Source organism: Scyliorhinus canicula, chromosome 12, assembly GCF_902713615.1.
Source record: "Scyliorhinus canicula chromosome 12, sScyCan1.1, whole genome shotgun sequence".
Classification (NCBI taxonomy): Eukaryota; Metazoa; Chordata; class Chondrichthyes; order Carcharhiniformes; family Scyliorhinidae; genus Scyliorhinus; species Scyliorhinus canicula.
Genome location: NC_052157.1, coordinates 5,553,022 through 5,572,830, shown reverse-complemented (window position 1 = coordinate 5,572,830; position 19,809 = coordinate 5,553,022). Strand labels below are relative to the sequence as shown.

The window sequence follows — 19,809 nt, the reverse complement described above, 5'->3', positions numbered from 1 at the left end:
ATTTAAAACTTGGAGGGCCGCAGAAATTCCTTTGGCGGGCCGCATGCGGCCCGCGGGCCGTAGTTTGCCCACCCCTGATTTACAGGATAGTGATTCAACCGGCCATGTTTTGGAAAAGGGACGTTCTGTTGTTTAAAAGTGTTCTGGGAAGCCGGTTTTCGAAGTATAAACTGAATATGGGGAAAAGTCAGATGTTTGCAATCCAGGCAAGGGGACAGGAGAGGCGATTGGGGGAGCTGCCGTTTAGGGTGGTAGGGGGAAGCTTTCGGTACCTCGGCATTCAGGTGGCGTGGGAATGGGAACGGCTACACAAGTTAAATTTGGCCCAATTAGTAGACCAAATGAAGGACGATTTCCGAAGGTGGGACATGCTCCCGTTGTCACTAGCTGGGAGGGTGCAGACAGTGAAAATAATGGTCCTCCCGAGTTTCCTGTTTGAGTTTCAGTGTCTCCCCATCTTTATTCCGCGGTCTTTCTTTAGACAGGTCAATAAGGTGATCACTGGCTTTGTATGGGCGGGTAAGACCACGCGAGTAAAAAGAAAAAAAAGGGGGGCTGCTGGAGTGGAGCCGGGGGGAGGGCGGGCTGGCACTCCCAAACTTTAGTAATTATTACGGGACGGCGAATATAGCCATGATTAGCAAGTGGGTGGTGGGGGGAGGGTTGGAATGGGAGCATGTGGAGGCAGCATCATGTAAGGGCACTAGTTTGGGGGCATTGGTAATGGCGCCTCTGCTGTTCCCGCCGGCACGGTACTCCACCAGCCCCGTGGTGGTGGCAGCCCTGAGAGTCTGGGGGCAGTGGAGGAGACATGTGGGAGCAGAGGGAGCATCGGTCTGGTCCCCAATCTGTAATAATCACCGGTTTGCCCGGGAGAGCTGAGTGGAGGGTTCCGGAGATGGCAGAGAGCAGGAATTAAGAGGACGGGAGATATGTTTATAGAGGGGAGCTTTTCTAACCTGAGGGAGCTGAAGGAGAAATTTGGATTGACGAGCAGAAATTAGTTTAGGTACCTGCAGGCGCAGGACTGCCTACGCAGGCAGGTCTCAACCTTCCCACTCCTACTGCTAAGGGGGATACAGGACAGGGTAGTTTCCAGAGTGTAGGTGGGAGAAGGGAGGGTTTCTGACATTTACAAGGAGCTTATGGGGTCCAAGGACACGCAGACTGAGGAGCTGAAACGCAAGTGGGAGGAGGAGTTAGGAGGAGAGAGAGGAGATGGTCTCTGGGCGGACGCATTGAGTAGAGTCAACACGTCCACATCATGTGCCAGGCTCAGCCTGATACAATTCAAGATCGTACACTGGGCTCACATGACAGTGGCCCAGATGAGCAGGTTCTTTGAGGTGGAAGGTAGGTATGCAAGGTGTGCGGGAGGGTCAGCGAACCATGTCCATGTGTTCTGGGCATGCCCGAAGCTTAGGGGATTCTGGCAGGGGTTTGCGGATGTCATGTCCAAAGTGTTGAAAACAAGGGTGGCGCTGAGTCCAGAGATGGAGATTTTCAGAGTATCGGAAGACCCGGGAATCTAGGAGGAGAAAGAGGCAGACGTTCTAGCCTTTGCTACCCTGGTAGCCCGGAGACGGATATTAGTTTGGAGGGAGGGGTGGGTTGCACTATGTTTATATTCCCATGTACATTGTTTATTCTGTTGTTGTTATAAAACCATAAATACCTCAATAAAATGTTTATTAGAAAGTGTTCTAGGAAATGTAGCCTTAACTAAAACAAGTTGGGTAGAGAGTATTTGTCAGGTGTAATTCAGCTTGGTAATGGCTGCTGTTCTCTTCATTGCGTTTGACAGGGGTCAGGCAGATCTATAACCTCCTCGATGGCAGAGAGGCCTTCCTACACCTCGCTAAACTGTGCCAAGACCCAATCCTTGTTGGCACCAAGCTATTGGATAAAATTTCATCCATTCCAAATGGGCAGCTGGAGTGCAGTAAGTAACTAGAAATTTTACACTACCGCCATAATCTCATGCAATTAAATGACATTAACCGTTTGTGTTTAAAGAGAAAAGCCAATCTTTTTTGTAATTCTCCCTTTTATTTTCCAATTCTCAGCTCTCCAAATTGCTCAAAAACAGTTTTCCGAAATTATTTTCGGAATTAGCCTTTCTGTCCAAGAGAGCCGAACCAAATGGAGGCACAGGCCCCAAGTTAGCTGCTGCTTTAGCAGACTCCAACCTTTGGGTCCGGAATGAGTCTTTGGTTTACTGGCAGCATTCCTGCCTCCGAGTTGGAATTTCTAACACACATCCAATTGGCTCAGGGAGTGGAGTGGAGAATACAGTTTATAAATTCTGGGTTGGCCTCCAACAGGGGGCTGTCATTAGGACGGAGTGACCACTGGCTTGAGATAGTATCCCTGCCAAAATCGGGAGGTTTTAACTTTGGTCTTGCTTCCAGCAGCCCCTAGAAGTCAAACTCAGAGTGATTCTCTACATACTGTAAAAATGACCATCATTCCTGTGCCAGCTCTTTGGAAGAGCCAGTCCTGTAATCCCACTCCCTGGCCCTTTCTTCACACCCCCCCCCCCCCCCCCCCCCCCCCCCGCTCATATTTCCCTTTCACTTACTTATCCAATTCCAATTTGAAACTTGTTATTGAATACTGTATGAAAGCTCAGAGTGAGGAGCTTGTGTCTGATCAGTGTAGTTGCTGTTTACCACCATTATAAATAAAAGGTTTGGGTTCTTTAGCCTTCATTGCAGCCACCCAGGAGAAGGACCTCAACCGCAGCTCAGTGGCGTCACTCTAGACTCTGAATCAGCAGGTTATGGGTTCAAGCCCCAATCCAGAGATTTGAACGTATAATGTACGCTGACACACTCCATGCTGTGCAGTGTTGAGGGAATGCTGCACGATCAGAGGCCCACTGTTTCAGATCTGATGCCAAATTAAGCCCCTTCTACCCATCTTGGGTGGATGCTAAAGGTCCCTGGGCAGGCATCATTCGAATGCCATCATTCTTGGTGCCTATCCGACATCTATCTACTCAACCAACATCTCAAAATAGATGATTTGGTTATTTGTTGTCATTTTTCGGAGCTTGCTGCGCACCAGTGGCTGAACTCCCAAAGTATATCATTAGTTGTAAAGTGCTTTGGGAAGTAATGGAGTCATGAAAGGCATTGTATGAACTGGAAGCTGTTTCATTCTTTCTGGTGTAAAATAGCTGATACCCGTCTTTGTCTGCTTTCTCTTTTCATGGATTCTAAAGCTGTAGAACTACTCATTTTGGCACATGACTGCTTTAGCCTGACCTGTCACATGGAGGGGATCAGTAGAGTGTTGCAAGCTGCACGCCATCTCAGTCACAAACACCTGGCACCCAAAGAAGAGTACAGCCTCATGGTATGGACCCAGTCAAACATTGCTGTATATCAACAAGCAAATCTCGCTTTTATTCCAAGTATGGAGGTATAATTAGGACTACGGCTATGAACTGATGATGCTATCCTGTCTTGGGGGAGGAACTAACTACTGAAATATGGAGATTCACTAATAGTAGAACAATCCAAAATTGTGTAATTCTGTCCCACTATCGATCAAAGATACTCATGGACATCCAGATTCTTGCAGCTTATACACATCCTCTATTCTGGGTTCTCTGTGCTCCAAGTTTCTTTTATCACTTTGAAAAGTATGGAAAGTTTATATTTTGCCATAAAGTAGCATAATTGTTGCTTTGTGGTTGAGGATGTATTTCATTATCTGTCCGGGGCCATTTTGTCACTTGAACATCATGCATCCAGTTAGTAGTGTTTGGTATCTCCCTCGGTACAATGTCATCTCTGTTCATATTTTCAGCATCGTTTCAATCCAAAATCTCACCTCACTCCAGTAAGTTGTTGAGGCAACAGGGAACATTCTTGATTTCATAAATCATAGAATTTACAGTGCAGAAGGAGGCCATTCGGCCCATCGAGTCTGCACTGGCCCTTGAAAAGAGCACCCTACCCAAGGTCAACACCTCCACCCTATCCCAATAACCCAGTAACCCCACCCAACACTAAGGGCAATTTTGGACACTAAGGGAAATTTATCATGGCCAATCCACCTAACCTGCACATCTTTGGACTGTGGGAGGAAACCAGAGGAAACCCACGCACACACTGGGAGGATGTGCAGACTCCGCACAGACAGTGACCCAAGCCGGAATCGAACCTGGGACCCTGGAGCTGTGAAGCCATTGTGCTATCCACAATGCTACCGTGGTGCCCTAAAACTTGGAAAGCAGCTTTCTTTACTTCCTTAAATCTCCATTCATACTTATTTTCACTGAAACTGGTGTCACCTCGGCCCAGTTGGTAAATCTCTGAGCTCCTGAAGATTGTCGGTGGAGCCCTATTCCAGAACTAATGCACAAATTAGAGTCCAACATGTTTGTTTCAAACACTAGCTTTCGGAGCACTGTTCCTTCTTCATTCACCTGAGGAAGGAGCAGTGCTCTGAAAGCTAGTGTTTGAAACAAACCGGTTGGACTTTAACCTGGTGTTGTAAGACTTCTTACTGTGCTCACCCCAGTCCAACGCCGGCATCGCCACACAATGCACAGATTGTTAGAGTGACAGCCTCGTGCAGCATTGAGGGAGGTGTTGATGTTAAAACTGAATCACAAAGTGTGGAGAGGACTTTCTCCCAATACTTTTTATATATAGTGTCTTATGAACTGGAAGTCCATAGGTGCTGCAGTGCTAATATTTACCCCTGATCTGAGGTCGATTGTGCCTGACATTATATGGAGCTCTCCGGGGTTCCTTTTGAAAGGTTGTAAATAGAACACAGCCTTGATTTATTACCAAGTAGGATAACACAAGTGTTAGCAATATTTAGAAGACAGAATCGATCCACAGAGATTAAAGTCCCGTCATAAATTAGGTTTGTTGTACACATTTGGCAACCTATACTGGTGTTGTGAATGAAGAGAAATTCCTGTTAGCTCACTGGGCTAAATCGCTGGCTTTTAAAACAGACCAAGAAGGCCAGCAGCACGTTCGATTCCCGTACCAGCCTCCCCGGACAGGTGCCGGAATGTGGCGACTAGGGGCTTTTCACAGTAACTTCATTGAAGCCTACTCGTGACAATAAGAGATTTTCATTTTTCATTTTCATCACATGGATCCTGGCTACACAAATGAATTAACAATGGGGTCAGTGTCCTTGTACCAAGAAGATGCCTTTTATGTCATCGATGTTAATACTGAGATATTAACCATCTTCTACCAAGCATATCCCAATATGTCAACCAATCTAGACCATGAATTAAGCTCATTGTCAAGACTGTGGAGTGGTGCAGACTGGCATTTCAGGGGTTGATTGTTTGTCTCCCAAGTAATCCCTGATTGAATCAGTTTGAGTGTCAGCCATGACATTTAATAAGGCTGACCAACTCTTATTGAAAATGTAAATGAGAGGGCGGCACGGTGGCACAGTGGTTAGCACTGCTGCCTCACGGCGCCAAGGACCCGGGTTTGATTCCCCGCTGGGTCACTGTCTGTGGGGAGTCTGTACGTTCTCCCCGTGTCTGCATGGGTTTCCTCTGGGTGCTCCCACAATCCAAAGACGTGTAGGTTAGGTGGATTGGCCATGATAAATTGCCCTTAGTGACCAAAAAAGGTTAGGGGGGGGTTATTGGGTTACGGGGATAGGGTGGAAGTAAGGGCTTAAGTGGGTCGGTGCAGACTCGATGGGCCGAGTGGCCTTCTTCTGCACTGTATGTTCTATGATCCTGGTCCCGGGTCACTGTCCATGTGGACTTTGCACATTCTCCTCCCACAACCCAAAGATGAAAAAAATGAAAAATGAAATGAAAATCGCTTATTGTCACGAGTAGGCTTCAATTAAGTTACTGTGAAAAGCCCCTAGTCGCCACATTCCGGCGCCTGTCCGGGGAGGCTGGTACGGGAATCGAACCGTGCTGCTAGCCTGATTGGTCTTCTTTAAAAGCCAGCGTTTTAGCCGAGTGAGCTAAACCAGCCCCGTAATATGCAGGGTAGGTGGATTGGCCACGCTAAATTACCCCTGAATTGTGGGGGGGGGGGGGGGGGGAAGAATTGGGTACTTTAAATTTTAAAAAAAGAGAATGTAAATGAGTCTGATAATTACCCATTTTCCTGACAGTTTTTTTTTAAATGTTGCAGCTTGCCAATTAAATCACATTGTCCTTGTCTATTTTTAAACCTATTCCTTATTTGGTGTGAGACTAACTTTTCATCTCAGTTCAATTGGCTTGTTCAAGTCGAGGTTAAAGCTCTCTTTGGCCTATTGAAAGAACAGTGCCTAATCTAACATTCCACCATAAATCAGTACAATAAAGAGCACTGAACCAGTTAATTAATGAGGCCTTGTTGGCTATGAAATGTGTCTACATAATTGTCCCAGTTCACACTGTTATGCATTTTGCCAGGTTTCACTATGGTTGGATGCTAAATGAGTTCTCATCCTTCCCGCTGAACATGTATGTTGTTAAGCCATGCTTGGATCCATTTGCTTTCCAAACCCTACTGAGTTTCGTGAGTTAACGAAGAGAAAGTACGAAAGGCACCTCATTGAAGAGAATTAACTAGAGTGAATATTCTCTTCTCCCCAGGTCCGGCTGGTCACTGGTATTGGCCGATACAATGACATGACGTACATATTTGACCTTCTGCACGAAAATCATAGATTTGAAATGCTGCTGAGGAAAAATGTTGAATCGGTAGGTAAGGATTGTCTGGGGAAATGGACTGGGAAAGTAGTTAGTGCAGCAATTCATCAAGAATCTTCCCTTTACACTTTTTTAAGTTGTGGTCTATTTCGAAGATATTTTGTTGGCATCCTCATTGTTTACTACAAGGCAGAAAGGTTCTGATTTTGAACACCATATCAACATGAGAGCATATTTACTAGGTTGATAAGGTCATACACGACTGAAGGATTTCACGCTAGTCATCCTACAGATGTTTATGAAGCCAGAATTCTGTTGGCCTGTTGTGCTGCAATAGCAAGATAATAGGATTGGTGTTCGGGAACAGAATCAAAGCTTTTCTAAAGGTGTTTGTTCTATAGCTGTTTGCAACATTGGTATGGATACATTGCAAACCCCTTGTTGCCCTAAGGGCATATGAATCACCGCATAGTGCAGGACTGGAGTTTCTTTCATTCTTCCTTGCAATGTGAGCATTGTTAGTAAAGCCAGGATTTATTGTCCATGCCTAATGGTGGTGGTGAACTGCCGACTTGAACATCTGCAGTCCATGGGGTGTAGGTAAATCCACCATGCCGTTAGGTCAGGGATTCCAGGATTCTGACTCAGCGCCAATGAAGAAACAGTGATATATTTGCAAGTCAGGATGGTGTGTGACTTGGAGGGAACTTGCAGGTGGTGTTCCCACATATCTACTGCCTTGGTCCTTTTAGATGATGGAGGTCTTGGGATTGGAAGGTGCTGTCAAAACAGCCTTGGTGAGTTGCTGCTTCGTGTAGACGGTATGTACTGTGGTTGCTGGGCGTCAGTGGTAGAGGGGGTGAATGTTTCAGATAGTGGTGGATGGGGTGCTGATAAAGTCACATGTGATTCCGGCTGGTAAGAGATAGCAGGTGCACCTGATGGACCTTAGTGAACCTGTTGGATTTTTACACCAATTAATTTGATCTGATATTCCCACAAATATGCAGATTTACTGAATTCAATTTCCGATTTTGCTGTGGAGGATTTTCCTGTCAATGTCTGGATTTTGAGTCCAGTGCCATTACCACTAGGCAACTGAACCCATATAAGGTAGATCAGGATTTCATTGCGTAGAGATCTGGCATTATTAACACTGCTACTTTGGCACATCATGTGTGCTCACCAGCAATCTATCTATCTTGTTTTAATTTTGCTCATGTTCCAAATAACTTACTGAGTGAAAACTTCTTTTGCTGCAATACAGAATGGAGACCTGAAGACTGCTCTGCTTGACTACATCAAACGCTGTCTCCCTGGGGACAGTGAGAAACACAACATGGTGGCTTTCTGCTTCAGCATGTGTCGCGAGATTGGGGAAAACCACGAGGGTGCAGCCCGTGTACAACTTAAAATCATCGAGTCGAAACCCTGGGGTGAGTGTCGAATGGAGAAACTGCTCAGCTTTGTTTTCTGTTCTGAAGTTACAATAATCCATAAAACACCAAAAGAGTTTTTTCTGCTTTGGGTGCAGTTGGGAGATTCCATCACGAATAAACTCGAAATTATGTTGATCAGATTGCAGTTCTCCACGCAGACTCATTTAGTCGTCACAGCGCAAGATCTTCATGAACCTGGGCAGCAGCATGGAAATGGAAATGATATTCTATGTAAAAAGTATTTGTGTATTTAAAATGGGAAAGCTGGACAGAGAGCAACAGAAAGAGAGAGACGGAGAGAGAGCAAGAGACAGGGTGTGATTTTACTGCAGACCGAAAGTTGATTTCTCAGTAAAAGTATAGATATTATAGAGGATTTTCACAGTAACTTCATTGCAATGTTAATGTAAGCCAACTTGTGACGATAATAAAGATTATTATTATTATTATGAGGGTGTCAAGATTTCCTGTCAGCAAACCTGTCAGGTTTGAAATCAGTGAAAATGACAAAGACCAAACCAAACTATTTAATACTTTCATTAGTGTACACTAGTCAGTTTTGTAGTAAATTTACTTTGAGGAAAAGAATGATGTGTCTAAACCAGGCCTTCAAGAACCGGCTCACCTAAGAAAATGGTCCCGACTCGAGCCATCCTTTCTAAAGCAAACACAATCTGTGGAATCTCTCCATGCTGACCAGCGAGTGTGGCCTGGTTTGTAGGCGGGTCCTGATCTGCCAGATTGAATGTCCTGGAAAAAGCAAACCTAAAGTGGTTTTGGGCCAAATTCTCAGTTACATTTCCACCACCTTTGTGCTGGTTTGGTTGACTGTTCCCAGATTGTGTTGTTTCATCTGACAGAATCTCTCTCCCCACCCCGTCCAAATTTTAAAAAACTAATTTTTCATAGGATGTTAGCTTCGCTGGCTAAGCCAGCACTTGTTGCCCATCCCTAATTGCCCTTGAACAGGTGGTGGTGAGTTACCTTCTTCAACCGCTGCAGTCTGTGAGGCGAAGGTACATCCACAGTGCTGATAGGGAGGGAGTTCCAAGATTTTTGACCCAGTGACAACTAAGGAACAGCGATATATTTCCAAGTCTGGGTGGTGAGTGAATTGGAGGGGAACCTCCAGGTGGTGATTTTTTGATTTGATCTATTATTGTCACATGTATTAGTATACAGTGAAAAGTATTGTTTCTTGCAGGTGCTCCCAGGTAACAAATCTTGGTTAGTTCCTGCAGTAAATCTTGTCACTGGGAGACACGGCTGGCACTGTTCTTCAGTGGTGGAGGGAGAGAATGTTTGTGGAAGGGGGAGCAATCAAGCGGGGCTGCTTTGTCCTGGATGGTGTTGAGCTTCTTGAGTGTAGTTGGAGCTGCACTCATCCAGGCAAGTATTCCATTATACTTGTGACTTGCAGACGGTGGACTGGCTTTGGGGAGTCAGGAGGCGTTACTCTCCCTTAGCCTCTTGTAGTCACAGTATTTATATAGAATAATCATAGAATCACGACAGTGCAGAAGGAGGCCATTCGACCCATCGAATCTGTACTGACCCTCTGAAAGAGGACCCTAGTTATCCCAGTAACCCCACCTAACCTTTTGGACACAAACGGTAAATTTAGTGTGGCCAATCCACCTAACCTGCACATCTTTGGACTGTGGGAGGAAGCCGGAGCACCCGGAGGAAACCCACGCAGACATGGGGAGAAAGTGCAAACTCCACACAGTCACCCAAGTCTGGAATTGAACCCGGGTCCCTGGTGCTGTGAGGCAGCAGTGCTAACGACTGTGCCACCATTGCGCCCCCCCCCCCCCCCCCCCCCCCCCCATAGCTAGTCTATTTCAGTTTGTGATCAATGATAACCTCCAGGATTGTGTGATAGTAATGCCATTGAATGGCAAGGGACGATTGTTTGATTCTCTCTTATTGGAGATAGTCATTGCCTGGCACTTATGTGGCACAAATGTAACTTGTCACTTGACCGCCCAACCTAGATGTTGTCCAGGTCTTGCTGCATTTTCCGTGGACTGCTTCATTATCTGAGGAGTCGCGAAAGATGCTGAACGTGTACAATCATCAAAGAACATCCCCACATGTGATCTTATGTTGGAAGGAATGTATTTGATGAAACAGCTGAAGATGGTTGAGCCTTGGACACTACCCTGAGGAATTTCTGCTGTGATGTCCTGGAACTGAGATGATTGACCTCCAACCACCACAACCATCTTCCTTTGTGCCAGATATAACTGAAACCAGTTTTGTCCCTGATTCCCATTGACTCCAGTTTAGCTAAGGCTCCTTGATGCTGCACTCAGTCAAAAAGTGCCTAGATGTCAAGGGCAGTCACTCTCGCCTCACTTCTGGAGTTCAGCTCTTTTGTCCATGTTTGAACCAAGGCTGCAATGAGGTCAGGAGCTAAGTCACTCTGGCGGAATCCAAACTGAGTGTCCGTGAGCAGGTTATTGCTGAGTAAGTGCCGCTTGATAGCACTGTTGATGACTCCTTCCATCAATTTGCTGATGATGGAGAGTAGACTGATAGGGCAGTAATTGGCTGGGCTGATTTTGTCCTGTTCTTGTGTACAGGACACACCTGGGCAATTTTCCACATTGCCGGGTAGATGCCAGTGTTGCAGCTGTAATGGAACAGCTTGGCTCTGGGTGCAGCAAGTTCTGTAGCACAAGGTTTAAGTGCTATTGCCGGAATATTGTCAGGGTCCAAAGCCTTGGCAGTATCCAGTGCCTTCAGCCATTTCTTGATATCATGTAGGGTGAATCGAATTGGCTGTTGCTGGGGACCTTTTGGGGAGACGAAGATGGATCATCCACTTGGCACTTCTGGCTGAAAATTAGTCTGAATGCTTCAGCCTTGTCTTTTGCACAGGTTTGCTGGGAATATTTGTGGACATTTGTGGGGCTTCCTCCTCAAGTGAGTTGCTTAATTGTCCACCAATATTCACAACTGGGTGTGGCAGGAAAGCGGAGCTTAGACCTGATCGGTTGGTTGTGGGATCGCTTAGATCTGCTTATTTTGTTTGGCCAGTGTTGTAGCTGCACCAAGTTGACACCTCATTTTTAGGTATGCATGGTTGTAGAAGTCAGGTATTTTAAATACACTTAATATAGGTAAGAAGACTGTTTAAGACAGAAATATTAAATCCCAGTTTTAAAATGAAAGAAATATACAACTTCCAAACTCAGACATGTGTTTGGGAAAAACAGAACCACTGATAAAAGCATCACATTCTTTCAAGGACAGCAGCGAAATCCCATGGGCTGTAAGGTGGGATCATTAAAGGCTCCATTGTTCTGATTTCTGGCCACTTGTGATAACAGCCTGAACCACATTCCATAACGTATGCAAGCCGAAACATTTTAGACTGTGTCAAAATACAGTTTCATTTATATTTTCGGAATAATAGCATGATGAGATGACTAACGTCTCATTTGTTGCAGATAAGCAACAATTGGAAGTGGCGTTGCATCGTGAGGATGGATGGCTTTTTATCAAATCAAATGTGTTTTGAATATAGCTTAAACCAATTAGGATTATATTGGGGTGTGATCGGATCGCTTAAGACAGATATGAAAGAGTATATCCATGGATGATTTGGCCACCATTTTAGAAAGAAAGACAGAAAGACAGAGACAGAGAGAAAGAGACAGGAAAGAGACAAAGAGAACAAGACAGAAAGAGAGAGAGAGAGAGAAAGTAAAGGAAGAGATTTAGAAAAGAGTTCTGTATTCCTATTTCATTTTCATACTTTGACTTCAGCCTTTGACTTTTAAAGTTGTGTTCAGGCTATTGTCTCAGAAGATAATTCCTGTGATTCTTTGAAGAAAATTAAATTGTCTACAAACTACCTTTTAAATCATTTTCAAGTTGTAACCAATGAACTGCAAATAAAACAATTCTTTTTTGCACCTGACAAGTTTTTAACTTGAATTTCTACTGAGTTTCAGCAATGTCTCACCAACAACCGGCAACCGTAAATTAAATAAAACTTCACAAATCCTAAGATACAACAATGGTGCTGCCTGGCATGTTCTCCTGCACTCTTCATTCAACCAGGCTTGGTAGTAACGGTAGAGTGGGGGATATGCTGGGCCATGAGGTTACAGATTGTGGCCGAGTATAATTCTGCTGCTGCTGCTGATGGCTCACAGCACCTCATGGATGCCCAGTCTTTTGTTGCTAGATCTGTTCTGAATCTATCCCATTTAACACGATAGATGGTGTCCTCAATGTGAAGACAGGGCTTTGTCTCCACAAGGACTGTGCAGTGGCCACGTCTACTGATGCTGCATCTGCAACAGGCAGGTTGTTTTTTCCGCTTGTTGGTTCCCTCATTATGTGACTCAACCTGTTTGGTCAGCAGCTGCTGAATCACTCTTGGTGATGGACATTGAAGTCCCCCGCCCAGACCATTGTAGTAATAATAATAATAATAATAATAATAGCCGCTTATTGTCACATGTAGGCTTCAATGAACTTACTGTGAAAAGCCCCTAGTCGCCACAGTCCGGCGCCTGTTCAGGGAGGCCGGTACAGGAATTGAACCTGCGCTGCTGGCCTTGTTCTGCATTACAAGCGAGCTGTTTAGCCCACTGTGCTAAACCGGCCCATGTGCCCCTGCTACCCTCAGTGCTTCCCCCGAGGTGTTCAACATGGAAGATACTGATTTATCAGGAGAAGGGTTTCTTGCCCATATTTGACCTGAAGCCATGAGACTTCATGGGGTCCAGAGTCGATGTTGAGGTCTCGCAGGGCGACCCCACCCCTGATTGTATATCACTGTGCCGCCACCTCTGCTGGGTCTGTCCTTGTGGAACAGGACGTACCAGGGACGGTAATGGTGGTGTCTGGGGCGTTATCTGTATGGTATGACTGTCAGTATGAGACAGCTCTCCCAATTTTGGCATAAGCCCCCAGAGGTTAGTAACAAGGACTTTGCTGTTGTTGTTTCCAGTACCTAGGTCGATGCCAAGGAAAATAAATTATTTCCTTTGTATTGACTTCATTGCAGTTTGATACAACTCGAGTGTCTTGCTGGGCCTTTCAGAGGGCATTTAGAGTCAACCACATTGCTGTGGATCTGGAGTCATATGCAGGTCAGACCAGGGGTGAGGAGGCAGATTTCCTTCCTTCCAGGGCATTATACAATGGGTCTGCTCATCATTCCAGATATTTATTGGATTCAGTTTCCACCAGAGTATTACCCTGGGTCTCTGGATCACCAGCCTAGTGACAATACCGCTACGTAATACCGCTACGCCACTGCCTCTATTCCTCTGTACTGCTATCATTTTATTCCAAGCTCTGATGGTCTCCTTTTTGGGGATTTGGCTTTTCATTCAGCCAGATGGACCAGCTGCAAATGGTTTATTGGAGATGAATGGGAGGAAGTTAATTGTCTAAAACTGAACAATTGCACAAATAAATCTGAATCTTGCATCCAAAGTGTTTTTAAATGTATTATCGATCGAGAAATTGAGGTTTATTTTCAGCTGTAATTTTATTTACTTGGACGATCTTTGCTCCACTGGGTTGCCGATAAATTTTTATGAGCACTTTTATTTTTAAAAACCCTGTATCCTAATTCTGGTGCCAGATTTAGAGATTCCCTAAGGCGTGTGACCTGATTTTTCTTTCCATATTTCAGAGGTGACCCCTGAATTGAAGAAATCACTGCTGAAGGTCTTGACTTTTCTTAAAGATGCTGCTGAGAGCTACTCAAAGGTATTGATATTTGGAGTTCCATTTGCAAACTGTATTAAATGTCTAAACATGTGCAATCTATGGTTACAAAAAGTAAATGAATAGTTTCACGTATATAGAACCTTATCCTGGATATGAATTGCTCCTGAAGTGCGAAAAACTGTAGACAAACTCAATAACTCTCGAGCACCAATGGGACAAATAACCAGTTTGTGACATTTATTGAGGGAGGAATGTTGTCCAGGACAGCAGGCGAACCATAATGTCCATTTAATCAGGTTGGAGGTCAGCCCACAGTTCAATGTCTCATCCAAATAACAGATTTGTTGCATGAGATATTAAATTGTGTAGTGAACCACATCACAGGGTTTCCATATCTGAGGATTTAAGGAGGCAACGAGTGATTTTGTCTACTGTTTGCTGTTTAGTTAAAGGCCAGGATTTTCCAGATGGCGGGGTTTCCCTTGTCACCATCGATACTCCAGCAAATGCTTGGCTTCTGCCCCTCATTCAGGAGGAAGTCCTGCCTGGGAGAGCTGACAGACAGCGCTCAGTGGGAGGGGTGTTAAATGGAGGCCGCTGATGGAAGGGCCATTGTGAGGGGATGCGAAACATATTGTGATGGATGGGAGGAGGTGGGTGGGGTGGTGATATTGTCCCTGGACTAATAATCCAGAGAACCAGGATAATGCTCTGGGGAGCCGGCTTCAAATCGGCAGGTGGTGAAATTTGAATAAAAATCTGGAATTGAAAACAAATCTAGCCAATTGAGGTAGAAACCCATTCATTAATGTCCTTTAGGGAAGGAAAGCTGCCACCCTTACCTGATCTAGCCTACATGTGACTCCAGGCCGATGGTGGTTGTAGAAAGTCACTCAGTCTAAGGACTGAGGCAATTAGGAACGGACAATAAATGCCAGCTCGGCCCACGTCCCAGATAAGAAATTTTTTATAAATTACTATTCTTCACCCCATTCAAGTTGACAAATGAAGAACTCACAGTGCATAACCTGTGCTCTTCGGGGGGGGGTTTAAACTAATTCAGCAGGGGGATGGGAACCTAAATTGTAGTTCCAGTGTACAGGATGTTGAGAGTAGTGAGGTCAGGGATAGGGTTAAAAGTTCGAAAGAGGGCACCGGCAAGCAAGACGCTGGTTTGAAGTGCGTCTACTTCAACGCCAGGAGCATCCGGAATAAGGTGGGTGAGCTTGCAGCATGGGTTGGTACCTGGGATCTCGATGTTGTGGCGATTTCGGAGACATGGGTAGAGCAGGGACAGGAATGGTTGTTGCAGGTTCCAGGATTTAGATGTTTCTGTAAGAACAGAGAAGATGGTAAAAGAGGGGGGGGCGTGGCATTGTTAATCAAGGAAAGTATTACGGCGGTAGAAAGGGCGCTTGAGGACTCTTCTACTGAGGTAGTATGGGCCGAGGTTAGGAACAGTAGAGGAGAGGTCACCTTGTTGGGAGTTGTCTATAGACCTCCGAATAGTTCCAGAGGTGTAGAGGAAAGGATTGCAAAGATGATTCTCGACAGGAGCGAGAGTAACAGGGTAGTTGTTATGGGGGACTTTAACTTTCCAAATATTGACTGGAAATACTATAGTTCGAGTACTATAGATGGGTCAGTTTTTGTGCAGTGTGTGCAGGAGGGTTTTCTGACACAGTATGTAGACAGGCCAATAAGGGGCGAGGCCACATTGGATTTGGTACTGGGTAATGAACCCGGCCAGGTGTTAGATTTAGATGTAGGTGAGCACTTTGGTGATAGTGATCACAACTCGGTTGTTTACTTTAGCAATGGGCAGGGATAGGTATATACCGCAAGGCAAGAATTATAGCTGGGGGAAAGGCAATTATGATGCTATTCGGCAAGATTTAGGAGGTATAGGATGGGGAAGGAAACTGCAGGGGATGGGTACAATCGAAATGTGGAGCTTTTTCAAGGAACAGCTACTGCGTGTCCTTGATAAGTATGTACCTGTCAGGCAGGGAGGAAGTTGTCGAGCAAGGGAGCCGTGGTTTACTAAGGAAGTTGAAGCACTTGTCAAGAGGAAGAAGAAGGCTTATGTTAGGATGAGACATGAAGGCTCAGTTAGGGCACTTGAGAGTTACAAGTTAGCCAGGAAGGACCTAAAGGGAGAGTTAAGAAGAGCGAGGAGAGGACACGAAAAGTCATTGGCGGATAGGATCAAGGAAAACCCTAAGGCTTTCTATAGGTATATCAGGAACAAAAGAATGACTCGAGTAAGATTAGGGCCAATCAAGGATAGTAGTGGAAAGTTGTGTGTGGAATCAGAGGAGATAGGGGAAGTATTAAATGGATATTTTTCGTCAGTGTTTACACTGGAGAAAGACAATGTTGTCGAGGAGAACACTCAGGTTCAGTCGACCAGGCTAGATGGAATTGAGGTTCAAAAGGAGGAGGTGTTAGCAATTTTAGAAAATGTCAAAATAGATAAGTCCCCTGGGCCAGATGGGATTTATCCTAGGATTCTCTGGGAAGCCAGGGAGGAGATTGCAGAGCCTTTGTCCTTGATCTTTATGTCGTCTTTGTCGACAGGAATAGTGCCGGAAGACTGGAGGATAGCAAATGTTGTCCCCTTGTTCAAGAAGGGGAGTAGAGACAACCCTGGTAATTATAGACCTGTGAGCCTTACTTCGGTTGTGGGTAAAATGTTGGAAAAGGTTATAAGAGATAGGGTTTATAATCATCTTGAAAAGACCAAATTGATTAGCGATACTCAACACGGTTTTGTGAAGGGTAGGTCATGTCTCACAAACCTTATTGAGTTTTTTGAGAAGGTGACCAAACAGGTGGATCAGGGTAAAGCTGTTGATGTGGTGTATATGGATTTCAGTAAGGCATTTGATAAGGTTCCCCACGGTAGGCTATTGCAGAAAATAAGGAAGTATGGAATTGAAGGTGATTTAGTGGTTTAGATCAGTAATTGGCTAGCTGAAAGAAGACAGAGGGTGGTGGTTGATGGCAAATGTTCATCCTGGAGTTCAGTTACTAGTGGTGTACCGCAAGGATCTATTTTGGGGCCACTGCTGTTTGTCATTTTTATAAATGACCTGGAAGAGGGTGTAGAAGGATGGGTTAGTAAATTTGCAGATGACACGAAGGTCGGTGGAGTTGTGGATAGTGCTGAAGGATGTTATAGGATACAGAGGGACATAGATAAGCTGCAGAGCTGGGCTGAGAGGTGGCAGATGGAGTTTAATGCGGAAAAGTGTGAGGTGGTTCACTTTGGAAGGAGTAACAGGAATGCAGAGTACTGGGCTAATGGCAAGATTCTTGGTAGTGTAGATGAACAGAGAGATCTCGGCATCCAGGTACATAAATCCCTGAAAGTTGCCACCCAGGTTAATAGGGCTGTTAAGAAGGCATATGGTGTGCTAGCCTTTATAAGCAGGGGGATTGAGTTTCGGAACCACAAGGTCATGCTGCAGCTGTACATAACTCTGGTGCGGCCACACCTGGAGTACTGCGTGCAGTTCTGGTCACCACATTATAGGAAGGATGTGGAAGCTTTGGAAAGGGTTCAGAGGAGATTTACTAGGATGTTGCCTGGTATGGAGGGAAGGTCTTACGAGGAAAGGCTCAGGGAATTGAGGTTGTTTTCGTTAGAGAGGAGAAGGCTGAGAGATGACTTAATAGAGACATATAAGATAGTCAGAGGGTTAGATAGGGTGGACAGTGAGAGTCTTTTTCCTCGGATGGTGATGACCAACACGAGGGGACATAGCTTTAAATTGAGGGGTGAGAGATATAGGACAGATGTCAGAGGCAGTTTCTTTACTCAGAGAGTAGTAGGGGTGTGGAACGCCCTGCCTGCAATAGTAGTAGACTCGCCAACTTTAAGGGTATTTAAGTGGTCACTGGATAGACATATGGATGAAAATGGAATAGTGTAGGTCAGATAGGCTTCAGATGGTTTCACAGGTCGGCGCAACATCGAGGGCCGAAGGGCCCGTACTGCGCTGTAGTGTTCTATGTTCTATGTAACCTGACAGGAGACACAAATGCAGATGTGAAAACTGTGATTATCCCACCTTTCAAAAGTACTTTGCAAAAGTACTGTATAAATGGGAGCTCTTTTATATGGATACACATCCACTAAAATCCATGGTTCAGAAAGAAAAGCATTAATTTTCAGTTGTGCATGATCGATTCAAACTTGCTAATTCAGTCTCTATCCCCTAAGCACCCTACCCTGTTTCTGCAGAAATTGTCTTTGGAAATTATGATCCAAGATTTAATTTCGAGATATCCAAAGCAAGTGATTCGTGTAATTGTAAATCTTGATAATCCACAAGCCTGTCTCTGTCTGAACTCTCTGAAGACACGCGTGACATTAAGTTTGACATTTGGAACGACTGTGAAATGAATTTCCAATCTTACATCATGGACACTCCCTGGATCACTTATCACTCAGAAACAGACTGCTAAATTATCTTTCCGATAAGTGTCTCTCAGCCTGGTGAATGAAAAACAAACCTCTTGCTTCTCACAACAAGCAGCTCTCCACAAGCCTGTCATACTGGGCAGCAGGGTAGCATGGTGGTTAGCACAAATGCTTCACAGCTCCAGGGTCCCAGGTTCGATTCCCGGCTGGGTCACTGTCTGTGTGGAGTCTGCACGTCCTCCCCCTGTGTGCGTGGGTTTCCTCCGGGTGCTCCGGTTTCCTCCCACAGTCCAAAGATGTGCGGGTTAGGTGGATTGGCCATGCTAACATTGCCCGTAGTGTCCTAAAAAGTAAGGTTAAGGGTGGGTTTTGGGGTTACGGGTATAGGGTGGATACGTGGGGTTGAGTAGGGTGATCATGGCTCGGCACAACATTGAGGGCCGAAGGGCCTGTTCTGTGCTGTACTGTTCTATGTTCTATATTGGAAAGAAATAATAAGAAAAGCTCGCAATCAAATGGTGCTGTTCCGAAACTCCGGGCATCACAAAGGGCCACATAGCCAACTCAGCAATCGAGTACTGCTGTAACATAAGTGTTGTTGAAGGGTAAATATTGGCCAGGACACTCCTTGGTGCTCTTCGAAATACCATTGTGGGATATTTTACACTCCCGGAGAGGATGGATGGGATATTGGTTTAATATCTCATTCAAATTACACAAAACCTCAGATACAACTATGGTTGGATTCAGAGGTTGTCCATGGTGAGGTCGTGCCTGACAAATCTGTTAGAATTCTTTGAGGAGGTAACGAGGAAGTTAGACAAAGGCGAACCAGTGGACGTACTGTATTTGGATTGCTAAAAGGCCATTTTGACAAGGTGACAGGAGGCTGCTACATAAGATAAGAGCCCATGGTGTTTGGGGGCAAGGTTCTGGCATGGATAAAGGATAGGCCGACTGGCAGCAGGTAGAGTGTGTGAAGGGGGGCGGGGGGGGTCTTTTTCAGGATGGCAACCGGTGACTCATGATGTTCCACATGGGTGGGACGGCAACTATTCAGGATGTACATCAGTGACCTGGAAAAAGGAACTGTGGGCATTGTTGCTAAGTTTGCAGATGAGACAAAGATATGTAGAGGGACAAGTAATGTGGAAGCGGCTAGGCTGCAGATGGACTTAGACAGGCTAGGAGAAAAGGCAAAGAAGTGGCAGATAGAATATCAAGTGGAAAAGTGTAAGATTATGCCCTTTGGTAGGAAGGTAGAGGCTGGTTTAGCACAGTAGGCTAAACAGCTGGCTTGTAATGCAGAACAATGCCAGCAGCGGGGGTTCAATTCCCGTACTGGCCTCCCTGAACAGGCGCCAGAATGTGGCGACTAGGGGTGTTTCACAGTAACTTCATTGAAGCCTACTTGTGACAATAAGCTATTATTATTATTTTATAATAGAGGCATAGACTGCTTTCGAAATGGGGAAATGCTTCAGAAATGTGAAGGACTAGCATGCAGATTCAGTTGGCAGTTAGGAAGATAAATGCAATGTTAGCATTCATGTTCAGAGAGCTAGAATACAAGAGCAGGGATG

The 19,809-nt window shown here is 45.2% G+C and overlaps 1 protein-coding gene across 1 annotated transcript in view; it reads left to right on the top strand.

Annotated features, from left to right (window-relative positions):
- The window catches only part of spg11 (SPG11 vesicle trafficking associated, spatacsin), a 209,404-nt gene that overhangs the window by 174,272 nt on the left and 15,323 nt on the right, over positions 1 to 19,809 (top strand). Inside the window, exons 33-38 of the mRNA XM_038813292.1 lie at positions 1,605 to 1,610; positions 1,805 to 1,942; positions 3,227 to 3,360; positions 6,599 to 6,706; positions 7,923 to 8,091; positions 13,760 to 13,836. Of these exons, the coding sequence (XP_038669220.1) occupies positions 1,605 to 1,610; positions 1,805 to 1,942; positions 3,227 to 3,360; positions 6,599 to 6,706; positions 7,923 to 8,091; positions 13,760 to 13,836 (632 nt within the window). The remainder of the gene's footprint in view (positions 1 to 1,604; positions 1,611 to 1,804; positions 1,943 to 3,226; positions 3,361 to 6,598; positions 6,707 to 7,922; positions 8,092 to 13,759; positions 13,837 to 19,809) is intronic.